The sequence below is a fragment of the Musa acuminata genome, chromosome BXJ3-9, assembly GCF_036884655.1.
Source record: "Musa acuminata AAA Group cultivar baxijiao chromosome BXJ3-9, Cavendish_Baxijiao_AAA, whole genome shotgun sequence".
NCBI classification, from domain to species: domain Eukaryota; kingdom Viridiplantae; phylum Streptophyta; class Magnoliopsida; order Zingiberales; family Musaceae; genus Musa; species Musa acuminata.
Window position 1 is genome coordinate 11,207,538 of NC_088357.1, and position 22,796 is coordinate 11,230,333.

General features: G+C 34.4%; 1 protein-coding gene across 6 annotated transcripts in view; it reads left to right on the forward strand.

The window, feature by feature from the left end:
• The window catches only part of LOC135648270 (phospholipase D zeta 1-like), a 35,588-nt gene extending 14,241 nt beyond the window's left edge, over positions 1-21,347 (forward strand). For 4 of the 6 annotated variants that reach the window (XM_065165749.1, XM_065165750.1, XM_065165753.1 and 1 more), the window contains 17 exons: positions 83-224; positions 684-854; positions 5,129-5,302; positions 6,736-6,978; positions 7,073-7,189; positions 8,844-8,983; positions 9,069-9,218; positions 9,324-9,480; positions 9,581-10,096; positions 12,296-12,406; positions 15,417-15,563; positions 15,630-15,827; positions 17,793-17,894; positions 19,219-19,350; positions 19,905-19,970; positions 20,614-20,675; positions 20,764-21,347. In XM_065165749.1, coding sequence (XP_065021821.1) covers positions 83-224; positions 684-854; positions 5,129-5,302; positions 6,736-6,978; positions 7,073-7,189; positions 8,844-8,983; positions 9,069-9,218; positions 9,324-9,480; positions 9,581-10,096; positions 12,296-12,406; positions 15,417-15,563; positions 15,630-15,827; positions 17,793-17,894; positions 19,219-19,350; positions 19,905-19,970; positions 20,614-20,675; positions 20,764-21,010 — 2,875 coding nt within the window. In that variant the 3' untranslated portion in view covers positions 21,011-21,347. Of the gene's footprint in view, positions 1-82; positions 225-683; positions 855-5,128; positions 5,303-6,735; positions 6,979-7,072; positions 7,190-8,843; positions 8,984-9,068; positions 9,219-9,323; positions 9,481-9,580; positions 10,097-12,295; positions 12,407-15,416; positions 15,564-15,629; positions 15,828-17,378; positions 17,518-17,792; positions 17,895-19,218; positions 19,351-19,904; positions 19,971-20,613; positions 20,676-20,763 lie in introns of those variants that run through there. The other 2 variants (XM_065165751.1, XM_065165755.1) reach the window with 2 other exon arrangements.
• The last annotated feature ends 1,449 nt before the right edge of the window (positions 21,348-22,796 follow it).

Sequence of the window (22,796 nt, forward strand, 5' to 3'; positions counted from 1 at the left end):
TACCTAATCATGGATAAATTTAGGGTCAAGAAAATTCTTTTTTATAATTTTCTACACTTAGTGATGTTCACTCTTTGAGCAGAAACATTCCTTCTAGTGCTGCATTGCCAATCATTCGCCCATCACTTGGAGGGCAGCAATTGATTTCTGACAAGGCTAAATTGGCTATGCAAGGGTACTTGGATCACTTCTTTAGCAACTTGGATATTGTGAACTCTCAAGAGGTATTGACTCTATTGGTTGTATCAGTCACTTTTAAGAATAAATTCTGAGTCATGTTTTGAAATTGAACTGTTGCTTGTCCAATTTTTTCTTGAAGGTGAAGATAATCTTAAAAATGATCAATCATGATGTTTATTTAGTAGACTTCTATAGCTAGCTCTGTTTCATCTTTCTTATTTATACTATTTGACTGATCGAGACAAGTTTTTTATCTGAGGTGTTCTAATAATTGATAATATGATAACTTGCACCATGATTTGGATCATACTATCATGGTAAGAACTAAGAAGAATGTAAAATATGAGAACCTTCTACCTTGTTTAATAGTGCCAAACGTCCTTCATAGACATCTATACTAATTTCACTTTGTCATAAAATAACCTCAGAACAAAGTTTATTTTGTCTAGTTGGTATAAAACTGTTTACATTATCAATACGGAATTTGTTGGCATAATATGCAGGTTTGCAAATTTTTGGAGGTCTCGAGGTACTCGTTTTTGCAAGAATATGGACCAAAGCTAAAAGAAGGTTATGTTAAAGCAAGGCATTTGCCAAAAGTTCAAGAATTAGATGATGGTAAAAGCTGTTGTGCATGCCACTGGTTTAGCTGTTGCAATGGTAGCTGGAAAAAGGTATTTGTTAATAGGTTCGCCGTACCATGGCATACCGCTCGATACGAGCGGTATGTACCAGTCCGACAAGGGACCAGTATGGGCAATACATATCGTTCTATCGGTATGCCCCACCGTACCATGTGTCGGTATATCGGTATATACCATATCGATGATCGATTGGTATACTGGTACGGACCAGTAAGGCGAACCATGTTTGTTATTCTATTATCTATTCCAAATAATAGTCTATCGGATTTGTAGTATTTCAATAGCAATTTCTTTGATTGTTACATCATGTTTTTTCAATGTTATCTTCTAGATGACTACTTTAAAAAAAAGCTAATTTTGTAATTAGCATATAACATATTTACATGGGATACAATTATGACATTCATCTTATCATGGTATATCTTGATTCCAACACAAGAACAGACACTATGCATCTCTCACAAGCTAGATATTGTTTCAAACTAGTAGTCTAACTGTGCCTATTTGTATAGTAATGGATCAATATAGATGTTAGACAGAATTAAGCCTAAGTTTCTCAAGCCAGCTGACTTGTGCTATTCTCACGACAATGCATTTGATGGTTACATTGTTTTGGAAGAGGCCTTTAAGCTAGTCTTAGCTTAGCATATGTTATAAGATCAGACTGTTGTATTCTATAGTCTCACATCTCTACCTTTACACTTTTGAGTTTTGACAATGCTCGGCACTTCCATTTCTTCCAAACCTTTCAGAGATTTGAAAGAATTATAAACAGACTGTGCACAGCCTGAAGCTACAACCAATGAGCACATATAAGCAACTTACAATTAAATATTCAAGAACCTGAGTTTCTTTATATTTTGGGCATAATGCCTGAAAATCTCAAGTTTGCCTTGGAAATCTTGTGCCACTAGGGTTCTCAGAACTGATAAGGGTTGTTGCCCGGTGAGGTAGCAGGTTCAATGCTTGAATAATCCTAGTTCAATGCTTGAACTAGATTGGTATCATTTGATGCTATTTCAAAGTTAGGCTGCATTTCATGATCTTCAAATTTAAGGCTTTAAAAATTACGCCTCATGTCATTGATTTGAGTTCTTTTCATGGGAGAGGAGTTGGAGAAGAGCAATGGTCAAAGCAGTGGACAAGTTGTGGAGATCAAGATTTACAATACTTCTTGTTCTAGTACCAATTAGTATGAGATAGTATTTATGGTTCTGACAGCCAACCGAGATGCAAACTAGGCAATTTTGTCCAGATTGGTCAGGTATGGACTGTATAGTCTGATATTCCTCTTGGTGATCAATGTTCAGCCACCTTGGGTAGAGAGCTCTTTATTTTTTCTCTTTCTTTGTTGACTTCTTTCCACTGAAGGAATCAAAATAAGAACATGGGGAGTGTGACGCTTTTCATTCTTTATGTTATATAGAAGAAGCTTAGCTTAGCACCACTCATTTTGTAGGGCTAACCAGTTGGTAAGAGACCTGTAGTGAACGGTAAGACTATTGCTCATTATCTCTATTTCTTTCTTTTTAAAATAATGATAAACTGCACAGCTATTTCTTCCTATATGTCTCTCTCTTTCTTTCTCTTTCTCTTTTTTTCTCTCCTACTCCTCCATACATAGCTACTACCTCCTTCCTTCTGTATCACCACCATGGCCTACACTTCCTACCAAGTACGGGTGTTCAAACCGAACCATTAAGGGTCAAACCGAACTGAACCATTTTTTCGGTTTGGTTAAAATACAATAGTCCAAACTGAAACTGATTCGGATCTACCTAACTGAACTGATTCAAAACTGGTTATTCCGGTTTGTTTAATTGGTTTATAATTTTAAATAATTTTTTAAAAAATATTTCAAATGAATCAGTTCAATTCAATTGAACCGAACCAGAATCTTGGTCCAATTGGATGACATGACAATATTTGTGAAATTGAGTCCTTGTTATTTATAATATTAGGCATATGGAACGGTTTGATTGATCAATTTGACTGGTTAAGGATTTAGGACAATAAACTCAATCAGATTGATGTTTCTTAAGTTAAAATCAGTTCGGTTCGATTCAAACTGATTAACCGAACCAAAGAAGGTTACCCCAAACTAGAACCGTTTATACCCTTCAAAATGGAACCATTGGTGAACCGGTTTGGTTCAGGTTTGGTTCCAGTTCGGTTTGGTTTTCCGCTTTGATTTGAACACCCCTACTACCACCTCCCCAGCCTCCTCCACCTTTATCTCTTGTTCCTCCTTTGTCCTTCACCTCCTCCCCCATCTCCTCCTCCTCCTCCTACTCCATCTTCTCCTCTTCATCCATCTCCTCCTCTAGCGTGACCCATTTATACCTGTTCAGATCAGTATCAGTACTAAATAGAGATTTGAAATCATGGTGGAGATAACTCAAATTTCCATAGACATTGTGACATTGACATTCCTCATGTTGGCTTGGTGGTCTGTCTAGCTGTTCTGGTCCACTAGTAAAAATGGGAGTGCTGGTGAAATTTAGATTCTTGCCACCACATCTTAAGATTTATGGTAATCATCTTTTGGTTAAAGTTGCCTTGGCTACTATTTTTTGACCAATTATGGTAATCCATTTTTGCTTAAAGCTGCCTTCACTACCACTATTAATCCCAAAGAATTGATGTCATGATGGCAGCTGCTAATATAAATTCTTATTATCCTTCCAAGGTGCCTTCCTGTATTTTCAGTTGTGATCTTTAATTGGCCTCTTATTAATGAGAAGGGGCATGGTCAATAAATATGACTTAATAAACTATATTACTCTAAAATTAACATTAAGTTCTAAAAAGATGGAAGGTTTTATGTTGTGCAGGCTGTATCAATGTGGGTTTAAAGTGTACAGAGTTATGAATTATTTCTTATTATTTCATTTAAAGATACCAGGTGATAAAGGTTGGTTATTGTTTGATATACTGGTTTGTTCTATTGTGATAGATTACTGAAATTGGTATCAGACCAATATTCAAAACCTAGATGCTGATGTGCTTTAATGCTGCCTTGGCAATTCAAGGAATATATACTTTGATACACACCATGTTTATTAGTACACTAATGCTCATTTAGACTTGTTGTATATTGCAAGAGGCTTCAATGCCTATGATAATAATATTATCTTAGGAAGAAAATGTTTAAAAAAAATAAAATCACCTGGCTGGTACTTAATGTGTCATCTTTAAGTGGATTTGACCACTTTATAATAAGTTAATAACTATTGTATTTTTCTGACTAAAATAGTCATACTGCACCAGGTATCTGATGGATTGTGGCACATAACATTCTGAAATAACAAGATTCTATTGTGTCATTGCTTGGACTATTTTGATTGTGCTAGATCAGACATTATGCTAGCCATTTTTCTTTGGTATTGATGGAAGGAAAATCGAAAAAAATATCTGAGAATAAAAACCAAGAAAAAAAGAAAAAAAGCATAGAAAATTTATCTCCTAGAACAAAGGACATGAAACATTGCTTGTGATGGGTCTTTAGGTAAAACCAATGGATTAGTTTACAGAAGCTGGACCAAAACTGCTCAAGATAAGGGTTCTAAACCAAGACCTCCAAAATTCTCCCAGAAATCAGTCTAATTGGTGAAACAATGCAGGAATCCTGAGACCGGTATTGATCTTGAATCTGGACAATTGGTCAAAGACCAATTAATCTTCTATTGCACTGGTATGAGTTGCCCATAATGTGCTGTACAGATCACAGTAAATGATTATCCTTATACAGAAGTAAAAGATCCAAGGCAGTAATCATAGGATTGTCTGCCTTCCTGTATTTCGCGGAGTCCTGTGTTCACTAGTAGTTAAATGATGAATTTCAGCTTCCTGTGGCCTTTCAAAGATGTCATTTTTGACCAATTTTATCTGAAAGCTGAAATTTCCTTTACTAAAGGTGGCTCTAAATCTTACATTTAGTGATTTTTTGTTATGATTGGTTATGTTTTCCTACATGCATTTTTAAAGAGCTTAATGGAAATATAAACAACTTATTTTGCATCATTTTCTGTGGTAAAGATTTATTTTTGGTATATTTTATCATGATATCATCCCTTCTTTTATTTTCTTCCATTCTCTCATATTCTATCACATTATTACTTCCAATCTCATACTGACATGACAAATTTGCAGCTATTCTTAATTAGTCTGATATTGACTGAGACTGGAGCCAACCTATTTTTGTAGCATCCAAACAGCTAGACTGCTTCTATAACTATTGATAATTTGATATTGTTGTCCAACTTGACATTAATTTCTGATGATAAATTAAACATCTTTTGTAGGTTTGGGCTGTACTAAAACCAGGTTTCTTAGCTTTACTGGAGAATCCTTTTGATACAAAAATTCTAGATATCATTGTTTTTGATGTATTACCACATTCAAATGGAAATGATGACGGTCGAATTCTTCTAGCAAAAGAGACAAAGGAGCGTAATCCTTTGTGTTTTGGGTTTCAAGTAAGTTTTTTCATTTATTTTTCAAAATTATTTTGATTTTTCTTCCATTTGTTAAAATAGATTTAACTTCCATGATTATTTTCTTGTCTAAAGTGCTGAAAGATGGTGCAACTCAGAGCTTTAAGAATTTATATGATGCCAGTTAGCTGAATGTCAGACTGAAACTGCATGTAGAAATACAATTTGGCAAAGATGTTATAACATGAATGCTTGTCACAATTCATTTCTATGAGATCATCTTCCTTTTGTTATTTCACTTTTGAGAGCTTCTACTTTTTTCCTTAATATATGTATTTCTGTTCATTTTTCATGTAGCCTTTTAATGTTCCCAGATAAATGATTTCTCTTGGTAGCTTACAATTACTTACTAATCAATAAATTAAAGTGAAGTTAAGCCTTTTAGTCACTACCAAAAAATTTAGAAGCTTGAAAGGAATGAGATGGAATGCACACAAGGGCAAAGGAATCATGGTTTAGAATCTTGGTCAGGTGCTGATGTCTGACGGCATTCAGCTGATGTATCAACAATTCAAATGGTCGAAGTTGTCCTGACTAGGAAAAGAGAGAGAAGAGGGAGGAGGAGGATCAGTGGAGGAGGAGATGGAGGACTAGAAGAGGGGGTGGAAAGAAGGAGAAGATGAGGCAAAGAGGAGGATAAAATGGAGGAAATGACGGTGTACTGGGTGAAGACAGTGCTAACATAGTAGGTATGAGGAGGCAGTGACGGTGCAATAGGAAAGAGGATAGGTGGCAGCCAAGGAAAAGAGGGAGAGAGAGTGCATGAGCATGAGATTGCATGAGAAAGAGAAAGCGAAAGAGCACAAGGATGAGGAAATCGATAACAAACAAAAGAAATATAGCTATCAATACAGCAATTAAAAAAATATATAGAGGTACCAAACAATAAGCTTACCACCACTACCAACTGTACCAGGATATTCACTGTCCAGTATGTTCGGTACAGTGTGCTTATCAGGTGGCACAGCCCATATCAGATTGAACTGGTAAAAATCACATGATTGATTTCTTGGTCGACTGCTAAGCTCATTCCTTAACATTGTTATCCATGACTCCATTCAATCTTTATTTTTCCTATCTCAGTGTCTCAGTAGTGATTTACTTCAGAAAGAAAATGATGATGTTAATTAAATATAATAAAGTTAACAAGTCAACAAGGTGATGGACCCAATCTTTATATAATATAGGACACAACTGTGATGTTTTCTCAATAACTCATTCGCTGTGTACTTGCAAGTAGTAGTTTAATTAGAATATCAAATTACCACAAGCCAGGAAACATTCAATTTTTGTTTTTTTGGAAACTTATTGCTGCTTATTTTCAGTCATTGCTACTTTATCCTAGCCCTTGTTGTGGGCACCTATCGGGTCATGTTAAGATTCAAGTCTGTGTTTAATTGAATTACATCACAAAGGTATTTGGTGGGAGCCGTACAACAAAATTGAGAATGAGAAATAATGCAAAGATCAAGGAATGGGTTGCTGCAATAAATGATGCTGGGTTGCGGCCTCCAGAAGGTTGGTGTTATCCTCACCGCTTTGGCTCTTTTGCACCACCCAGAGGCTTAACTGAAGATGAGACTTATGTTCAGTGGTTTGTTGATGGCCAAGCTGCATTTGAAGCAATTGCTTCTTCAATCGAACAAGCAAAATCAGAGGTTTGTTTGGTTTACATGATATGGCTTCTGTGAAAGTTAGACAATTTCTTGAAGTCAAGTACAAAATCTTTAAATAATTGGAAGCCTGATGCAGATATACATAACTGACTGGTGGTTGTGCCCAGAATTGCATCTGCGACGTCCTTTTAGTTTGCATGGCTCTTCGCGGCTTGATGCTATGCTAGAGGCAAAAGCAAAGCAAGGTGTTCAGGTACAATCTACCCAAAGCCACATCGTTCAACACTTCAACATTTTTGTATCTACCATGTCCCTTAAGCCACAACTTGCATTCGTTCATTGTTTTTGCCTTTTTGGATTAGAATGATTTCTTGGCCACTTCTCTGAAATTTCTAAAATGATTCATTTGGCTTTTCTCCAAATTATTAGGTAGTAAACCAGTAACCTTATTATTTGAGAAAGTTAATCTCATCTTTTTTCACATGTGTTGCATGATTCAATGACTGCTGCATGCAAATCATCCAATATATACACATCTAGTGAATTATTTGATAGGAACATTATAGAAATTTGCTTCTTATTTCTCTATGCTAATATCGGACTAATTACATTATGTGGACATATTTTTGGCCTTCATCAGAATTCTTTTTTCCAACTATGATGGCATTCATGGAATTTTGAAGCTTTTAATAAGTTTGGATGTTCATTTGAGAACAAGAGTGTGTTGGTTAACACAAAGTCAACATCAAAGGGCTAAGCGAAATTTGAGCATATTGATTGATCCTAAAAGTCCAAGTTTTTACTGGTGTGGTTCATTTGTACTCGTATGTTTCAAATTCTAGAACTGGGATGTGTCTATGCAATGGATGTGTAAGTTTTGGTATGGAAAATCTGGTGACACCTCTTGGCTCAGATGCCTAGTAATTGAATTAGGTAATCTCTGAACCAGGAGATGCCTACTAATTTAATTGTGGCAATCTTCTGACCTCTAGGAGATCTTAAATGCTCACAGTGTAGGTGTCAGACACATGAAAATAACTGTACAAAGATGAAGAATGGAGTTTCATAAGATAGGTGTCTGATAAGGTTAGAAAAGGATCCAAATTAATTGCATAACTAGTTATGTTTGAAATACTGCAAGCAAAGTTTATGATGGCATTCCTTGGCAGTATAAGGAACCTAGCCAGACTGGTACATACTGGTTGGTACTAAAAATAAATAAATAAAGAGAAATAAAGGAGAGGCTTGTTAGTACTTGGTCAATATTGTAATATACTCGCATACCACCATCTGATTCATCTTGTACATAGGAAATTTGAATTCCTTGATTCTAAAATTTTTCCAGTCTTGTGGGACCCTTTCATGATGATGATGATGATGATGATGTATCTCCTGGTTTTCTTTTTTGATACAGTTAGTGCATTGCGTATTTCAGATAAGTAAAATATTTGGACATTTTGCCATGAATACAGTCTCTTCTTCATCTTTGCCAACCCAGTCTGTTGTTTGTCTCTGATGTGATGGAAAGTAGCTGCAATTTATAAAATATGAGAAGCTTTAGATTGAGTTTAAACTTCTAAAGGCATGCATATTTCTTTCTGAGTTTGCACTTGTTCTTGCATCTGGATGGCAAGGCATTTTCTGCCTGGGTGTTATGGTCTTCCTATGGTGTCTTTTGGATCTCAAGTAGGTTCAGTTCCCCCTTTCTGCTTCTATTTGCCACAATTAAAGTTGGTATGAATATTGATTTCTTACGTCATAGGTGACTCGTGGATTCTGCTGAGACTCATATAGGAGCATCTTTCAATTTTTATTTAGCACTTGTTGGTTGCTATAATGATAATATCATTTTTTATTCAAATTATTTTTAATCATTTTAATTAGAAGGTTAAGTTGACTACTTGCAGATTTATATTCTTCTTTACAAAGAAGTCCCTCTTGCTTTGAAGATCAACAGTGTATATAGTAAGAGAATATTACTGAACATTCATGAAAACATAAAGGTTCTTCGTTATCCAGATCATCTCTCAACTGGCATTTATTTATGGTATGAATTTTTTTTATCATTTTATCTGCTTGATTGAGGGTATCTTATTATAATATGTTCGTAAAATATTTATGTTGAAAACTAGGTCCCATCATGAGAAAATTGTTACCATTGACAACCAAATAAGCTTCATTGGAGGACTTGATCTGTGCTTTGGCCGTTACGACAACTTTGAACACAAAGTTGGGGATATGCCTCCTCTTATTTGGCCTGGAAAGGACTATTATAATCCGAGGTAACTGTCTCATTTTAACATATAGCTGAGAACAAATTTATAATAGTTCTGTAATCTAACCTTTTGTTTGTGAATCTCTCATTTATATCATGTTTTTTTATATAGGGAATCTGAACCAAATTCTTGGGAAGATACTATGAAAGATGAATTGGACCGTGGAAAATATCCTCGCATGCCCTGGCATGATGTTCAATGTGCTTTATGGGGACCACCTTGTCATGATGTTGCAAGGCACTTTGTTCAACGCTGGAATTATGCCAAGGTTGCTTTTCTATTCAGAGGTGGCATTTCTGATTACTATCAGAGGCTTGTTTTCTTGTGGACACTTACCATTTTTTATCTTCTTATTTTTTGTCTCCTAGAGAAGTAAAGCTCCAAATGAGAAAACAATTCCATTGTTGGTACCTCAGCATCACATGGTTATTCCACATTACATGGGAAGTAGAGAAATGAACCATCAAAACGACAAACAAAATGCAATCCCAGAGGATGTTGGAAAGCATACCTTCTCCCGTTCATGTCAAGATATTCCACTGCTTTTACCCCATGAACCTGATGGAACAGCAACAACAAATAGTGATAAGGTTCATGGATTGGATAGGATTTGTGGTCTTTCAGAGCATCCAAATAAAACTAGCCAAAGCCAACCTGTGTCTTTGATAAAAACAAAAATTGAGCATTCAGTTCAAGATATGCAGATGAAAGGTTTTATCGATGATTATAGTTATCCAAAAACTCAGAGGGAACAAGATTTTAATATGTTCGTCCAGCCACCTATTCAGAATGCAGACTGGTGGGTAACACATGAGCGAGGCAGTCAAGTTGTATCTACAGATGAATCTAGACAAGTTGGTCCACGCACGCCATGCCGTTGTCAGGTTGGTATAAGTCTATTGTTTGTAAAAAGATTATTATGATTTTTTTTATTCAAATATTCATTATTTTATTACTTTGTTGTTAATAGTTTTAGAAACATGTCATTAGTAATAATGTTTTGTTAAACTACATCATGCTGAGTTGGGTTTGGATTTTCTTATCTTTTTTTTTTCACTTAGATAACTCTGGATCAGAATAAAGCTTGATTTCATTATACATTAATAGCAATTGCTTGTTTAACAAAATACTGAACAGTTATCTAAATTCTAAAGCACACATTAGAATTAGAAATTATTCTACTAATCCATTAAACAGAGAATTTTTGAACTTAACAAACCAAGCAACTCTTACCTTGACTCCATCTATACCCACTTTGATCAGTTTTGAGTATAAGAGACACTAGAAATCATAAGAACATACAATTGGAATTAAATTTACTTATGATACTTGTTTTTGAGTATTGAAACTTGAAAGTATGAAAATTTGAGATGATAGATCTTTTACAAGTTTCAGAAGAAACAGGTTGTAATTTGATGCCTGATTTGTCTATTTGGTTTTTAAATTGATTGCTAACAGATTTGATCAGTCTCAAGTTTGATTAGACTTTTGGAAACAGATGAACACTTATGGTACTTGTTATTTCATGATGAAAGGATGCAACTTTAAGAATATAGACTTACAACAGATTTCAGAAACAAAAAGAGGTCAATACTTGATAAACAATTTGTTGTTGTGGTTACTCAGTTGATCAACTTAAACCATGAAATTTTATGATTACATCTTGATAATTACCCAGGGTTCAGGTTAATCGACTCCATGAGCATCAATAGAAGTTTAGTTGGAAGTGGAAAGTTCTTTATTCTGCCATTTTTAAATCTCATATTGATGGATTTAGGGATAACTTATCTTGAGAATCTAATGTTTGTTATATATCTGGACATTATAGACTGATATTTTACAAGTATCTCACATTTAATCTGATATTAGATTCTGATATTTTACAAGAATTTTTGAACTTAACAAACCAAGAAACTCTTACCTTGACTCCATCTATACTGAGATGAATGCCTACTTTGATCAGCTTTGAGTATAAGAGATACTAGAAATCATAAGAACATAAAATTGGAATTAAATTTACTTTTTTTTTAGTATTGAAACTTGAAAGTGTGAAATTTTGAGATGATAGATCTTTTACAAGTTTCAGAAGAAACAGGTTGTAATTTGATGCCTGATTTGTCTATTTGGTTTTTAAATTGATTGCTAACAGATTTTATCAGTCTCAAGTTTGAGGAGACTTTTGGAAACAGATGAATACTTATGGTGGTTGTTTGTGCATGATGAAAGGATGCAACTTTAAGAATATAGACTTACAACAGGTTTCAGAAAAAAAGAGAGGTCAATACTTGATAAACAATTTGTTGTTGTGGCTACTCAGTTGATCAATGTAAACGTCGAATTTTATGATTACATCTTGATAATTACATAGGTTTCAGGTTAATCGATTGAGACTCCATGAGCATCAATAGAAGTTTAGTTGGAAGTGGAAAGTTCTTGATTCTGCCATTTTTAAATCTCATATTGATGGATGTAGGGATAACTAATCTTGAGAATCTAATGTTTGTTATATATCTGAACATTATAGATTCTGATATTTTATAAATCTCTCACATTCAATCTGATATTGTGAAATTTTTGGATTGGACAATGACTTTTATAATACCCATGTTTGATGAGTAGCTGAACACGAATATGTTTGACTTGGATTAGTTAAGATTGATGCGGAAAATTATTAACACTGGTTGTATCTGACCCCTGGCAGCAGTCATGCAAATGCAGATTTTTTCCAATCAAGATTTTAGTTTCTCATCATTCTTTTCCTTGTAACATGCCGGTCCACTATCTGCTAGTTCACATGGGTCAGATTAGGTAGTTGTATTTTGGCATGGGCGCTTTGTTAATCCGTCATAATGTCAGCATATTCTATAGTATATCGTGTCAACACATTTATACATAGCCATAATGACACTCATGTTTATGCTAAATTCTGTTGATTTCTCTGTTCCTTGAGATATATGGTACACATCCCATGATTTTTGTAGCTAAAAATTTCTTTGGATAATAGAAAGGGTAGTTGTTTAGTTTATATGAATTCAAGGTATACCTGTTTTCAAAGCTGTCTAGAGGATTTCTTTGGGCACCAGGTTATTAGAAGTGTCAGTCAATGGTCAGCTGGAACAAGCCAAACTGAAGAGAGCATTCACAAAGCTTATGTTCATCTTATTGAGAAAGCAGAGTACTTCCTATACATTGAGGTAAACGATTTTTTCGTAGAGTTAATGCAAGTTTTTTTCTGCCCCTTAAATGATTGTGTTTTAGTGATAATTTTTTTTCAAGGTTTTTTATACCAGTTGGATTGATATGTACTGACTGGTATATATCAGACTGATCAAATATTGATATCAACATCTATCTTGATACCCATACATGTATAGCTCATTTTTTACTTTCTTTATTATTTTATTCAATGATACTGGATGGTAGAATTTGGTATACTGCCTATATATCGGTGCCACAGTGGTCCAATATGTTACGGATACCTGGTATTATGCTGGCATTTAGAACCTTGGTCTTTTATTGTTACACTCAAAATTTATCTCATAATGAATATATGATGAAGCCTCCTAACTAGAAAGTTTTGTGCTAGCTATCATGCTGGCTTCAGCGATAGCATCTTGATGATAATATAGAAACCTAACAAACATTGTGTTGTGACCTACGCTGGAAATATAACAAATATCTGCATTGTGAGGATGTGCTGGTTAATGAAATGGCCATATGCAACTGTGTATGGGCTTGTGGCAGATGACATTATGAAGCTTCTCATAAGCATTGATTGGAGTGAGACTAGTCCAATCATTAGCTTTTTGATTGGTCATATGAGTTAATTTGGGATAAGAAATGTTTAATGAGTTATGATTAACCAAGAGTATGTGAGGAAGTAAATGTTCTGAGTAATCTATAAAATCTGTTGAAGGTTCTGTTATCTGGACTTACGATGAGAACTTCTCCTAATGATCATTGTTCATGCAAAGAACTGGGAGCTATATGAAGAGATTGAAAAAAATGGAATTACCTTGCTCACTGTTAATGAATTTAACAAGCTCTGACATGCAACACATGATAAAAGTGCATCAAGTTCAAACAACTTAACCTTTAGTTTCTCTGGGTTGCCTGCAGCCTCATGATTTAGAATGATAAAAAGCAATAGTAGATAATAGGAAGAGAATTAAAGATTTTAGTTGCAACATAAAGAATGTAACTACATCATACAGGACATATTTGCAATTTATTTCTGATTATAAACATAAATGAAAGAGGAAAGTGCAGGAGGTAAACAAACAATAAAATCATTGATGAAGGTCAGCAGGAGCCTCAAAAGGTTCAAATTTTGAAAGAGACATAGGCAAGCAAAGGTTCAAATTTTGAGAGACATAGGAAAGTCAGCAAAGCTGATGAAGGAATTACAGTATAGTTTATGGGAGAAGACATTGTGTCTCTAGAAACATTATCATGCTAGCAAAATGAGCAGTAGGACTGACCTTCTTTACATGGCGGAAGGAAGAAATTTGATGCACTTCAAAACTTTCAAATGATAAGTTGAAGATTGGCCGATAAATATATTGTTGAAGTTTGAGCTGTAAAATAATCAAAGACATGTACTAATGTGATATATGCAATTGCTAAAGGTGCATCTAACGTGTTTGTATGCCATAGGCATATCAAGGCTCAAATACCAAAGGCCCATGGTTTTACTAAGGAACAAACTATGGTTTGTCGTACCATGACATACCGCTCGATACGAGCAGTATGTACCAATCCAACAGGGGACTAGTATGGGTGGTACATTGGTCCGCCCCCATATACTATATGTCGGTATGCTCGGTGCAACTCGGTATGTACTGTACTAATAGTTGGTCGGTACATCGGTACGGACCGGTAAGACGAACCTTGGAATAAACTATTTACATTGAATCTTTTTTAAATGCTTATGAACTAAAAAGCAAGGTTTAGAAGATTGGAATCTAAGTCTAGAATCCACAAAATTTATCACTAAGATTGACCCAAATTAGTCAAATTAATGGAAGTGGATTGTTGGTTATGAATTGCCCACAAGTGGTCAAATTGTGGCTCAAAATTATTGGAATTGGTTGAATTTTGCTATGTTGATTAAGATTGGTCAGAATTTATGTGATTCCATTTAGATTATAATTACTAAAGACCAATCAAATTTGTTTATGATGATAGGCAATGGCATAGTATCTACTTGGGATTTAGTTTACTAGCAGTGATCCTTAGTCAAGGATCACTGCTACTCCCTAGCTTCTCATTATCAAGATATGAATTAGAATATGATCTTTAAAAAAAAAACTTTGGTGTTGTCTTATGATAAATGTGTTCTATTTCATCTCAATGATCTCTTATGACTTTTTCACTTGCATAATTGATTGTTTCTATTAAATAGGGCAATAAATACTGACATCAAATGGTCTCCAATAAGATCTATTGGAGTAAGCATTTTTTTTTGTTATTGAGCATAGATATTTGACTTTTATGTTCTACTTACCTTTAAATTTAGAGAAAGCATACCTGTGAAGCCATATCAATCTAGTTTGGACAAGATTGCTAGAATATTTATTCATAAATGCAAACAAACCATCAACCAGAAACTAATTTATTATTGATATGGACAGAGGATTCTGTTGCAGCTCTAGTTTTCAAAGTATAACAACTTTGCCTCTTGCTTTTGAATTGTTTTGACATGTCCTTTCCTGGTTACAGTTTTGTACCTATTGATGTAGATTGTTTTGTTCCCCATCCATAGGTTATTTCCATTGCCCATGTGCTACCAAGATATCTTCTATGTGTTCAGGTCCTTCAATGATGATATTAACATAGAACTCTTCTAGAATAATTTAGTCACTTTTAAAATTAAGCAATCCACCCCATAGTAACTCTGCTTAGTTTTCTATTCTTCTTTATGGACTGTTTAGGATTTTTTTATATAAACAGTTACGAGGGTTCCTTTTGCTATGTGATTTATACTTTTGTGACTTTGTGGTTAGAAAGAGAATAGTTTTTTTGCTGACATGTCTTAGCTTCCAACTCAAGCTTATGCTTCCAACTCAAGCTTATTTAAGTTCTTAACTGCATCTTGTGTTAAATATCATTTGTTTAATGTTTCAAGATATAATTACATTATCAAATATAACAAAGTTTCATATATGTCCAAATTATTTCTGAATATCTATCTGCCTTTTCCAGAACCAATTCTTCATATCAGGTCTTTCAGGAGATGATACAATAAGAAACCGTGTACTAGAAGCATTATACCAGCGAATCATTCGAGCAGAAAAAGAGAAGAAGTGTTTCAGGGTTATTATCGTTTTACCCTTATTACCTGGTTTTCAGGTAATACTAAAAATGCACCTTATTTATTTTTTTGTTAGTGCTTTTTCTGAACATATTTAGCAACAGGGTGGCATTGATGATGGTGGTTCTGCATCTGTGAGGGCAATAATGCATTGGCAGTATCAAACCATTTGTAGAGGGTCGAACTCGATATTGCAAAAACTTCATGATACAATAGGTCCTAGAGCACATGACTTTATTTCATTTTATGGCCTTCGAACATATGGGAGACTTTTTGATGGAGGTCCTCTGGTAACCAATCAGGTGAAGCCAATTAAATTATTTGTAATTTTCTTACTTTATTTTCCTATGTCAATATGATTATAACTTAGAACAACTTTTCATCTTGGACCTTAGGAGGCATATTTTGTCCCTCTATAAATTTTCTCTAGCATATAATTTGAAGTTAAACTTCTTACTGATCTAGTCCTAAAGTGTACATAATATATTAAAAATAGTCTACAAATAGTTAAGAAAACATGATTCAATTAGATGTGCAATCTGTTTTTACTCATGAGCCCCAGTGTTTTTAATAGGCGCTTGGGTGCTCGCCTAGGTGCTCGTGCGAGGTGAGGTGAGGCCCGAGCACCTCACACAAGGTCCAGGCGACGCGCTTCACTGAAGCGCCACTTGGACGCTTGCTTGAGCCCAGGCACTGGGCGCCTCGGGTGAGCGCCCGATTGAATTCCACCAGTTGAACCAGATTGTGGACTCCTGTTTAATTTAACGGTAACTTGGTTGGTTCAATCTAACAAACTAATCCCAACAATAAACCCCAAAATGCCCCCGACCTAGTAAATCCCGGGCTCTCTCATCACCCAACCCACCTCTAGTCTATCGTTGCTCCCTCTGTGTGCAACTTCCTCCACCGCTGACAGATAGGTTTGAATCTTCCTCCGTCGCTGCTACTTTCGTGCATAGCTCCCTCTGCCATCATTGTTTTCATGTGCAGCTTCCTTCGCCACTGAGGGGCAAGTCTGTAGCTTCCTCCACCCTCTATGTCACCATCCACAGCTTCTTTCGTTGCTAATACCGTTGTCATTTAAAAATGTTAATATGTTATTATTCCTAATTAGAACTGATAACCCCTATTTAGAACTTTTAATCCCTATTTAGAACTGTTAATCCTATTTAAAATTGTTATTAGTCCCTATTTGGCATTGTTAATCCCTATTTAGAACTATTATTAAGGTTTTAGGAATAATGACAAGTGTACAAAATCATTTAGAAGATTTGTCAAAAAAAACTCGAGAAAGGATCCCTGTTGGATTTGATGTAAAACTTTATTGTTTGACATTTTTGTTATTAAAAGATGAACAATATGACTTTGTACTTTATATGTTTTCAATTTGATGTTGCATTATTATTTTTGTAATCATATTTATCTATCATAATATATTTTTATATTTTAATATTCTAGAGCATCTCACTTCACTCAGGTAGGCGCTTAGCGCCTTAGGTGTTTTGAGACCTTGTTGGCACCTAGTACTTTTAAAAACACTGATGAGCCTTAGAAAAAGTTTTGCATATATGTATGTTTTAAAATGGATTTGAGTGCATATTCAAAAACTAATAGAGCAGGATAACAAAGAGAAAATCAAGGATGGGACAGGTTAAAATAATTGAGACATGAAAGGAATATGCTTGATATTGTAAAAACATGACACATTAGATTATAAGAGGCCTTAGAAAAAACAACAATTTTCTAGCCCTAATGTTATATAACATTAGATATTAACTGCTATGACTAAAGAGCTTGATTTATTTTCTAGTCACCAATATGTATCTTAGGTATGCTACCTGTTAACCATGCAGCTATATACAGATTGGGTACAAGGTTAGATATCAGATCAGGCAGACACAACAATGGACAAGTTTGTGCAAAGAAAATAACCTGTTTGCATGTTCCGAAGTTGTGCATTTGCTGCAATCATGTGTACATGGACACATGGCTTTTGAGAGTGCATTCCCTCTGATCTATTTCTAGTGAACTTAAAATATCCATCTGCTAGGTACTACTGCTACTATGATGCATTAATTTCATAGAATCTTCTTCCATATGTCGTCATTAATCATCCAAATTGTACTGCAGCAGTATTCCTATTAGAGAAATAACTGCAAGTTTTGACTATTAATATTAGATCTCAATTTGTTTCATAATTCTTAGTTTCTTGTTCCTAAATGTACAGTGTTATGAGGTACCTTTTTTATAGCTTTTTATTCTCTCAGGTGTATGTGCATAGCAAATTGATGATAATTGATGATCGTGAGGTGTTGATTGGTTCAGCAAACATAAATGATAGAAGCTTGTTAGGCTCAAGAGATTCAGAGGTATAATTACTACTTTGTTCTACCTCCTTCATGTTAATAAAAATACAAAATGAATGAAGCAGGCAAAACAAACATGTGTTCCAAAAAGGATTGCCATTTTCCTTTACAGATATAAATGATGCATATACCATGTTGATAAAAGATTTTCACTTACTAACCTATACATTTTGATGATTTGAATAAGTCATTTTTTGGACAAGTAAATAACAAATGATTTGTATTTTTTAAAATTATTTGGCCTTTACATGGTAAGTTAAGGAATTGTCATGACCCTGTGTGAATGTCTAACCGAAGTATTAATTGTTAAAATGCTTCTTTTCAACTTTGATGATTTTATATTTGGATTTTCATATTGTATCGCTTTTAGTAATTGGAAACTTGCTACTTGCTAGCCATGAATGCTAATGTTCTTATTCCATATGCATAGATCAGTTTGTCTAGGGCATTGCCTTTTGTAGAGCTCAATGATAAGAAAAGATCCATATGTGACCCCAGATATGTGGGACGTATAGCTCATTCTTGTTGTGCTCCTAAGAGATTTGCATCTCTGTGCTCTCTGAGAAGATATGGATTTTTTGAGGCATTTCATAGGTGGTGAAGCACATTGTTTAGCTTCCCTACTTATGGTTTCATGATAATAGTTATACATATTAGAATTGTATGGCTTCATTTTTTTGCAGCTTATAATTATCTCATATTTACAGTTTTCTATAGCACATAGGAAGAACCAAGTCTTGATTTCAAGCATCCGTATCCTGCAGATGAGGTTTACTCCAATAAATAGTACTTGAAGGGGTGATTTTCATCCGGGATGTGTGATTGTGTTTTGGAAGATTAAACTAGCCTATTTGCTTACATTTTCATTATAAATCTCCATCTCCTGAAGCAGTGTGAGTGCAGCAAGCTAAACTTCCATAGTGGATTTCAGTCTAAAGGGAATACTTCAACACATTGTTGATACATTTCAAACTTTAACAGTTGTAGCCTATCATAAAGACAAAACAGTATACTACAGCAAATTTCCCTACACTATTGAAGTTTGTTGTTGTACATTACAGTAGGTGCCTATTACGAAAAGGGAGATATGGTGATTGCAAATTAAAAGTCAATATTACTGCCATTCACTAGAGCTACGGTTCTACTTAGACTTTATCATTTTCGTATTTAGAGAAAGTTTTGTATGCCAGAAAAGAAGGCATGTTTGAACATCTAGTTTTACTGGATTGATTCTTACATTGCAGCATTTCTGTGGACTATTGTATTTGCTTCTTTGACATAAATTTGTCTTGCCTTGACTATCAGCCTGCTTTTTTTGCTTACTCAGATTGGTATACTTATAGAAGATAAAGAATATGTTGACTCATTCATGAATGGAAAGCCTTGGAAAGCTGGAAAGTTTTCTCTTAGCCTTCGCCTCTCACTGTGGTTGGAACATCTAGGTCTTCATGCTGGAGAGGTTTGTAGTTGATTTACTAAATACTCCAATGCTTTTATCAGATTCAAGAAGTTTCAGTTATTTAGTAACTTTAATTCATTGGGCATGATGATCAAGCCCTGTTTAAATGCTCCTATTTGAATAGAACTATGGTTTAGCAACCAAAATCATGTGATGTGCTCATTTTTTGGTCATTATGTCAGATACCGGATGGAAACCATGGCATAATATTAAATAATCCAGCATTATTAGCTTTACTTATTGCTAGAAATATAAGATTCTTTGGTTTGATCTTTGTGGATATCTCTGCATGTTTTTTCTTTTCCTTTGTTTGTTCATATTGTTTTACTCAGTTTCCTCATGCCATTGTTAATTTGCAGAGGCCCTGTATCCAAATAGTCTTAAAAGATAAAACTATCTGTTAGATTAATTCCTTTACTCTAGTACGAGTGATGCTTCTGTTGCAAGATGACTTTACACCATTAAGTTTGTTAATGGAAAGCAAAAGAGAAATAGCTAGTTAAGTTTAGGATATTCTACTATATTTGATATATAATTCATTTTAACCCTTACAGATCAGTAAGATCAGGGATCCAATCAATAATGCAGCATACAAGGACATCTGGATGGCGACAGCTGAGGTGTGAAAATTTAATGACTTGATGAAGCAATTATTCTTCTTTTACGAGGCTCATCTTGACTCCCTTTGTTTATCATCATAAAGTCTTTGCATTATAAAGAATCAATCAGATTGGTTGTAACTTCTCCTGCACATGCCAAAAAATAAAATAAAATTAGACGGATAAATTTTCTGTGTAGAACATATGTGCATGTACAAAATTCTCCTAGTGATGCATTCATGGTTATGATGAATGATCAAATTTTGTAGCACATTCAGACACCAACATAAAATTCAAACTAGCAATAAAGCTCAACTTACTATGTTTCTAGGAAGTAGTTAGAAGTTACAATGGACAGACCTTAATGGGCATGGAATTGTTGAATGTTGAGAATCATCTTTATACAAAAGCCATGTACTATTTTCAGTGACTTAAATATGATCGTAATTATAGTCTTTAAGGCAACCCATCACATCCATGTCAATACAAATCAGGTTTCGGCTTGCACATGTTTATTCTTCAATGTAGATGAATTTTTTTCTCAAAATCAACATTTAGAGCCTATATCAAAAAATTTTCATATCTTGGATTAAGAATATAAATTGATTGTGCTTTTTGCTTCCCTATCCATCACTTCTAAGTTTTTGATTTTATCTCTTAGCAGACAAATACCATAATCTACCAGGAAGTCTTTTCGTGTGTTCCTAACGATCTTATCCACTGCAGGTATCACAACTTGAGCTTGTTGTTTATTTTCCTAGTTTCTTTGCAAATGTCCGTTTCACTCATTCTGAACAATGTCAAATTTTTCCAGAGCTACATTTCGAGAAAGCACCAACTACTTCAAGGAGAAACTTGGGTACACAACTATTGATTTGGGTATTTCTTCGGAGAAGAAGGATCCTAATCATAAAGAACACAAAGGCACAGATCCAATACAGAGGCTAGAGTCGGTGAGAGGTCACCTTGTTTCTTTTCCCCTGAAATTCATGTGCAATGAGGATTTGAGGCCTGCCTTCAGTCAAGGTGAGTTCTATGTCTGGCCTTTAGTTTTTCTTTAGGCTTATTTATCTGATGCCATCTTTTTTTATCACCACGATATGCTTCAAAGCAAGGCCAGCATGACAACACTTGTTGCTTGTAAATTCTAATATAAGGAAAGCTTAGCCATTCTTTTTGAACAAAGTTGGTACTCCAAGAAGCCTATCTGTCCATTCAACCATTCATTGCAAGAACTATTTTGTATTTTTTAGGTGTAACTTGTAAAGTTGTCATATTGAAAAGCATAATTGCCTGAAAGGGTTATTGGGGCAAAATCAAATTGATGGATGTTCTCGCACAGTTCTTTTAATAATTCCATATAAATAGGAAAAAGTTCTTTCTATTCTTGTTCAATTATGGACAACTTTTTCTCAGTTTCTGGATCTATTCAAGTCGTGTTTCCGACTTTCTAGCATCCTTGCAACAGAACCATTGTACAAATTAGGCCGTTTCTAATAGCTAATGCCTACTCTGGACCCTAGCACAATAATGTTTGGTTTGTTCTTTGGCAATAATCAGGCATAACCATCAGAAATCGATAGAAATCGATAGCTCAAATTCGTCTTCATTATTTACTGTTTGTATAAAAAAAACAAAAAAACACAATCATCTGATCTAACCTAGGTACTAAAGCGTTACAACCTTAATTGGTGGTTTTGTCTAATTGGGCTTTTGAGGATAGAAAGTTATTTTTTGATAAGAAATACCAAAATACTAAGAGAAATAGTTGTTAAAATTCTTGACAACAATGGCATGAGGTAACAAGTTTCGTTTCCACATTAGTTTCATTGTGTTTGATGGTTTAGAAACATATTTTGATCTTAAATTTTCTTATATTTTCCTGTTATAAGTTATCATACTTGTACATGATGGAAGAATATGGGATGTTTATAAGCCTCTGTTTCCTTTTTAAAACTTTTATCTTTGGTTTCTTCATTCTGATTGTCGTTTTAATCGGAGTTGGATTTGCTTTATTATTATTATTATTTTCTAACAATGTGAGCGTAGTCTTTAGGATGCAAACTTGATATGGCATGTTTCTCTTGGTGGATACTTTAGTCGTAGCATGATTCTGATTGATATCGGAACAACATTCTAAGGCATTACTCAGTACGATTATTATTTTATATGAGTTTTCGTTCCATCTGTACGGACTTAGATTACTAATTTCCCCTTTTCTTTATAGATATACCGTAATTCCATGTCATTTTGATTTTAAAGGGGAAATGGAATAGGTTAGAAAGATAGTGTGGAATTTATAGTATTTTCATTTCTTATTTGTATTATCATCACTATAGAATTGTTTGATGTGTCTAAGGTTTAAAATGAATCCAGATCTAGTGTTTGAGCATGTTATAAGTTCATCGTTTGACTGTCAACTTAAGTTACTTAAGAAAAATATAAGGAGCACATGTGATCTTTTTTATAAGATGCTCGATAACCATTCAAGATGAGTAAAAAGTTAATTCATATGATAAGTCTACATTTGATTATTATTGACATGATGTCGTAGGCTTGTAAGAAATTATTCACTTTATATATGAACATACGATTTTATCTTTGTGAGTGAATAAAGATAATCCGACGGATTTATACTCATCATCACAAAATAGTTATGCTGATTGTAAAAATATACATTGAACCGTCAAGTATTATAATTATTAATAGTTGAGTTATCCACGTAAAGGATCTATTAGATTTTGTTTTCGCCGGTCTGCATGAAGTGATGAACGAGCATTATTCCTTTTTCCACTGCTCCACCGCTCTCTCAAGCTATGATGTCTTCCTCCAAACTCTAAAGAAGAA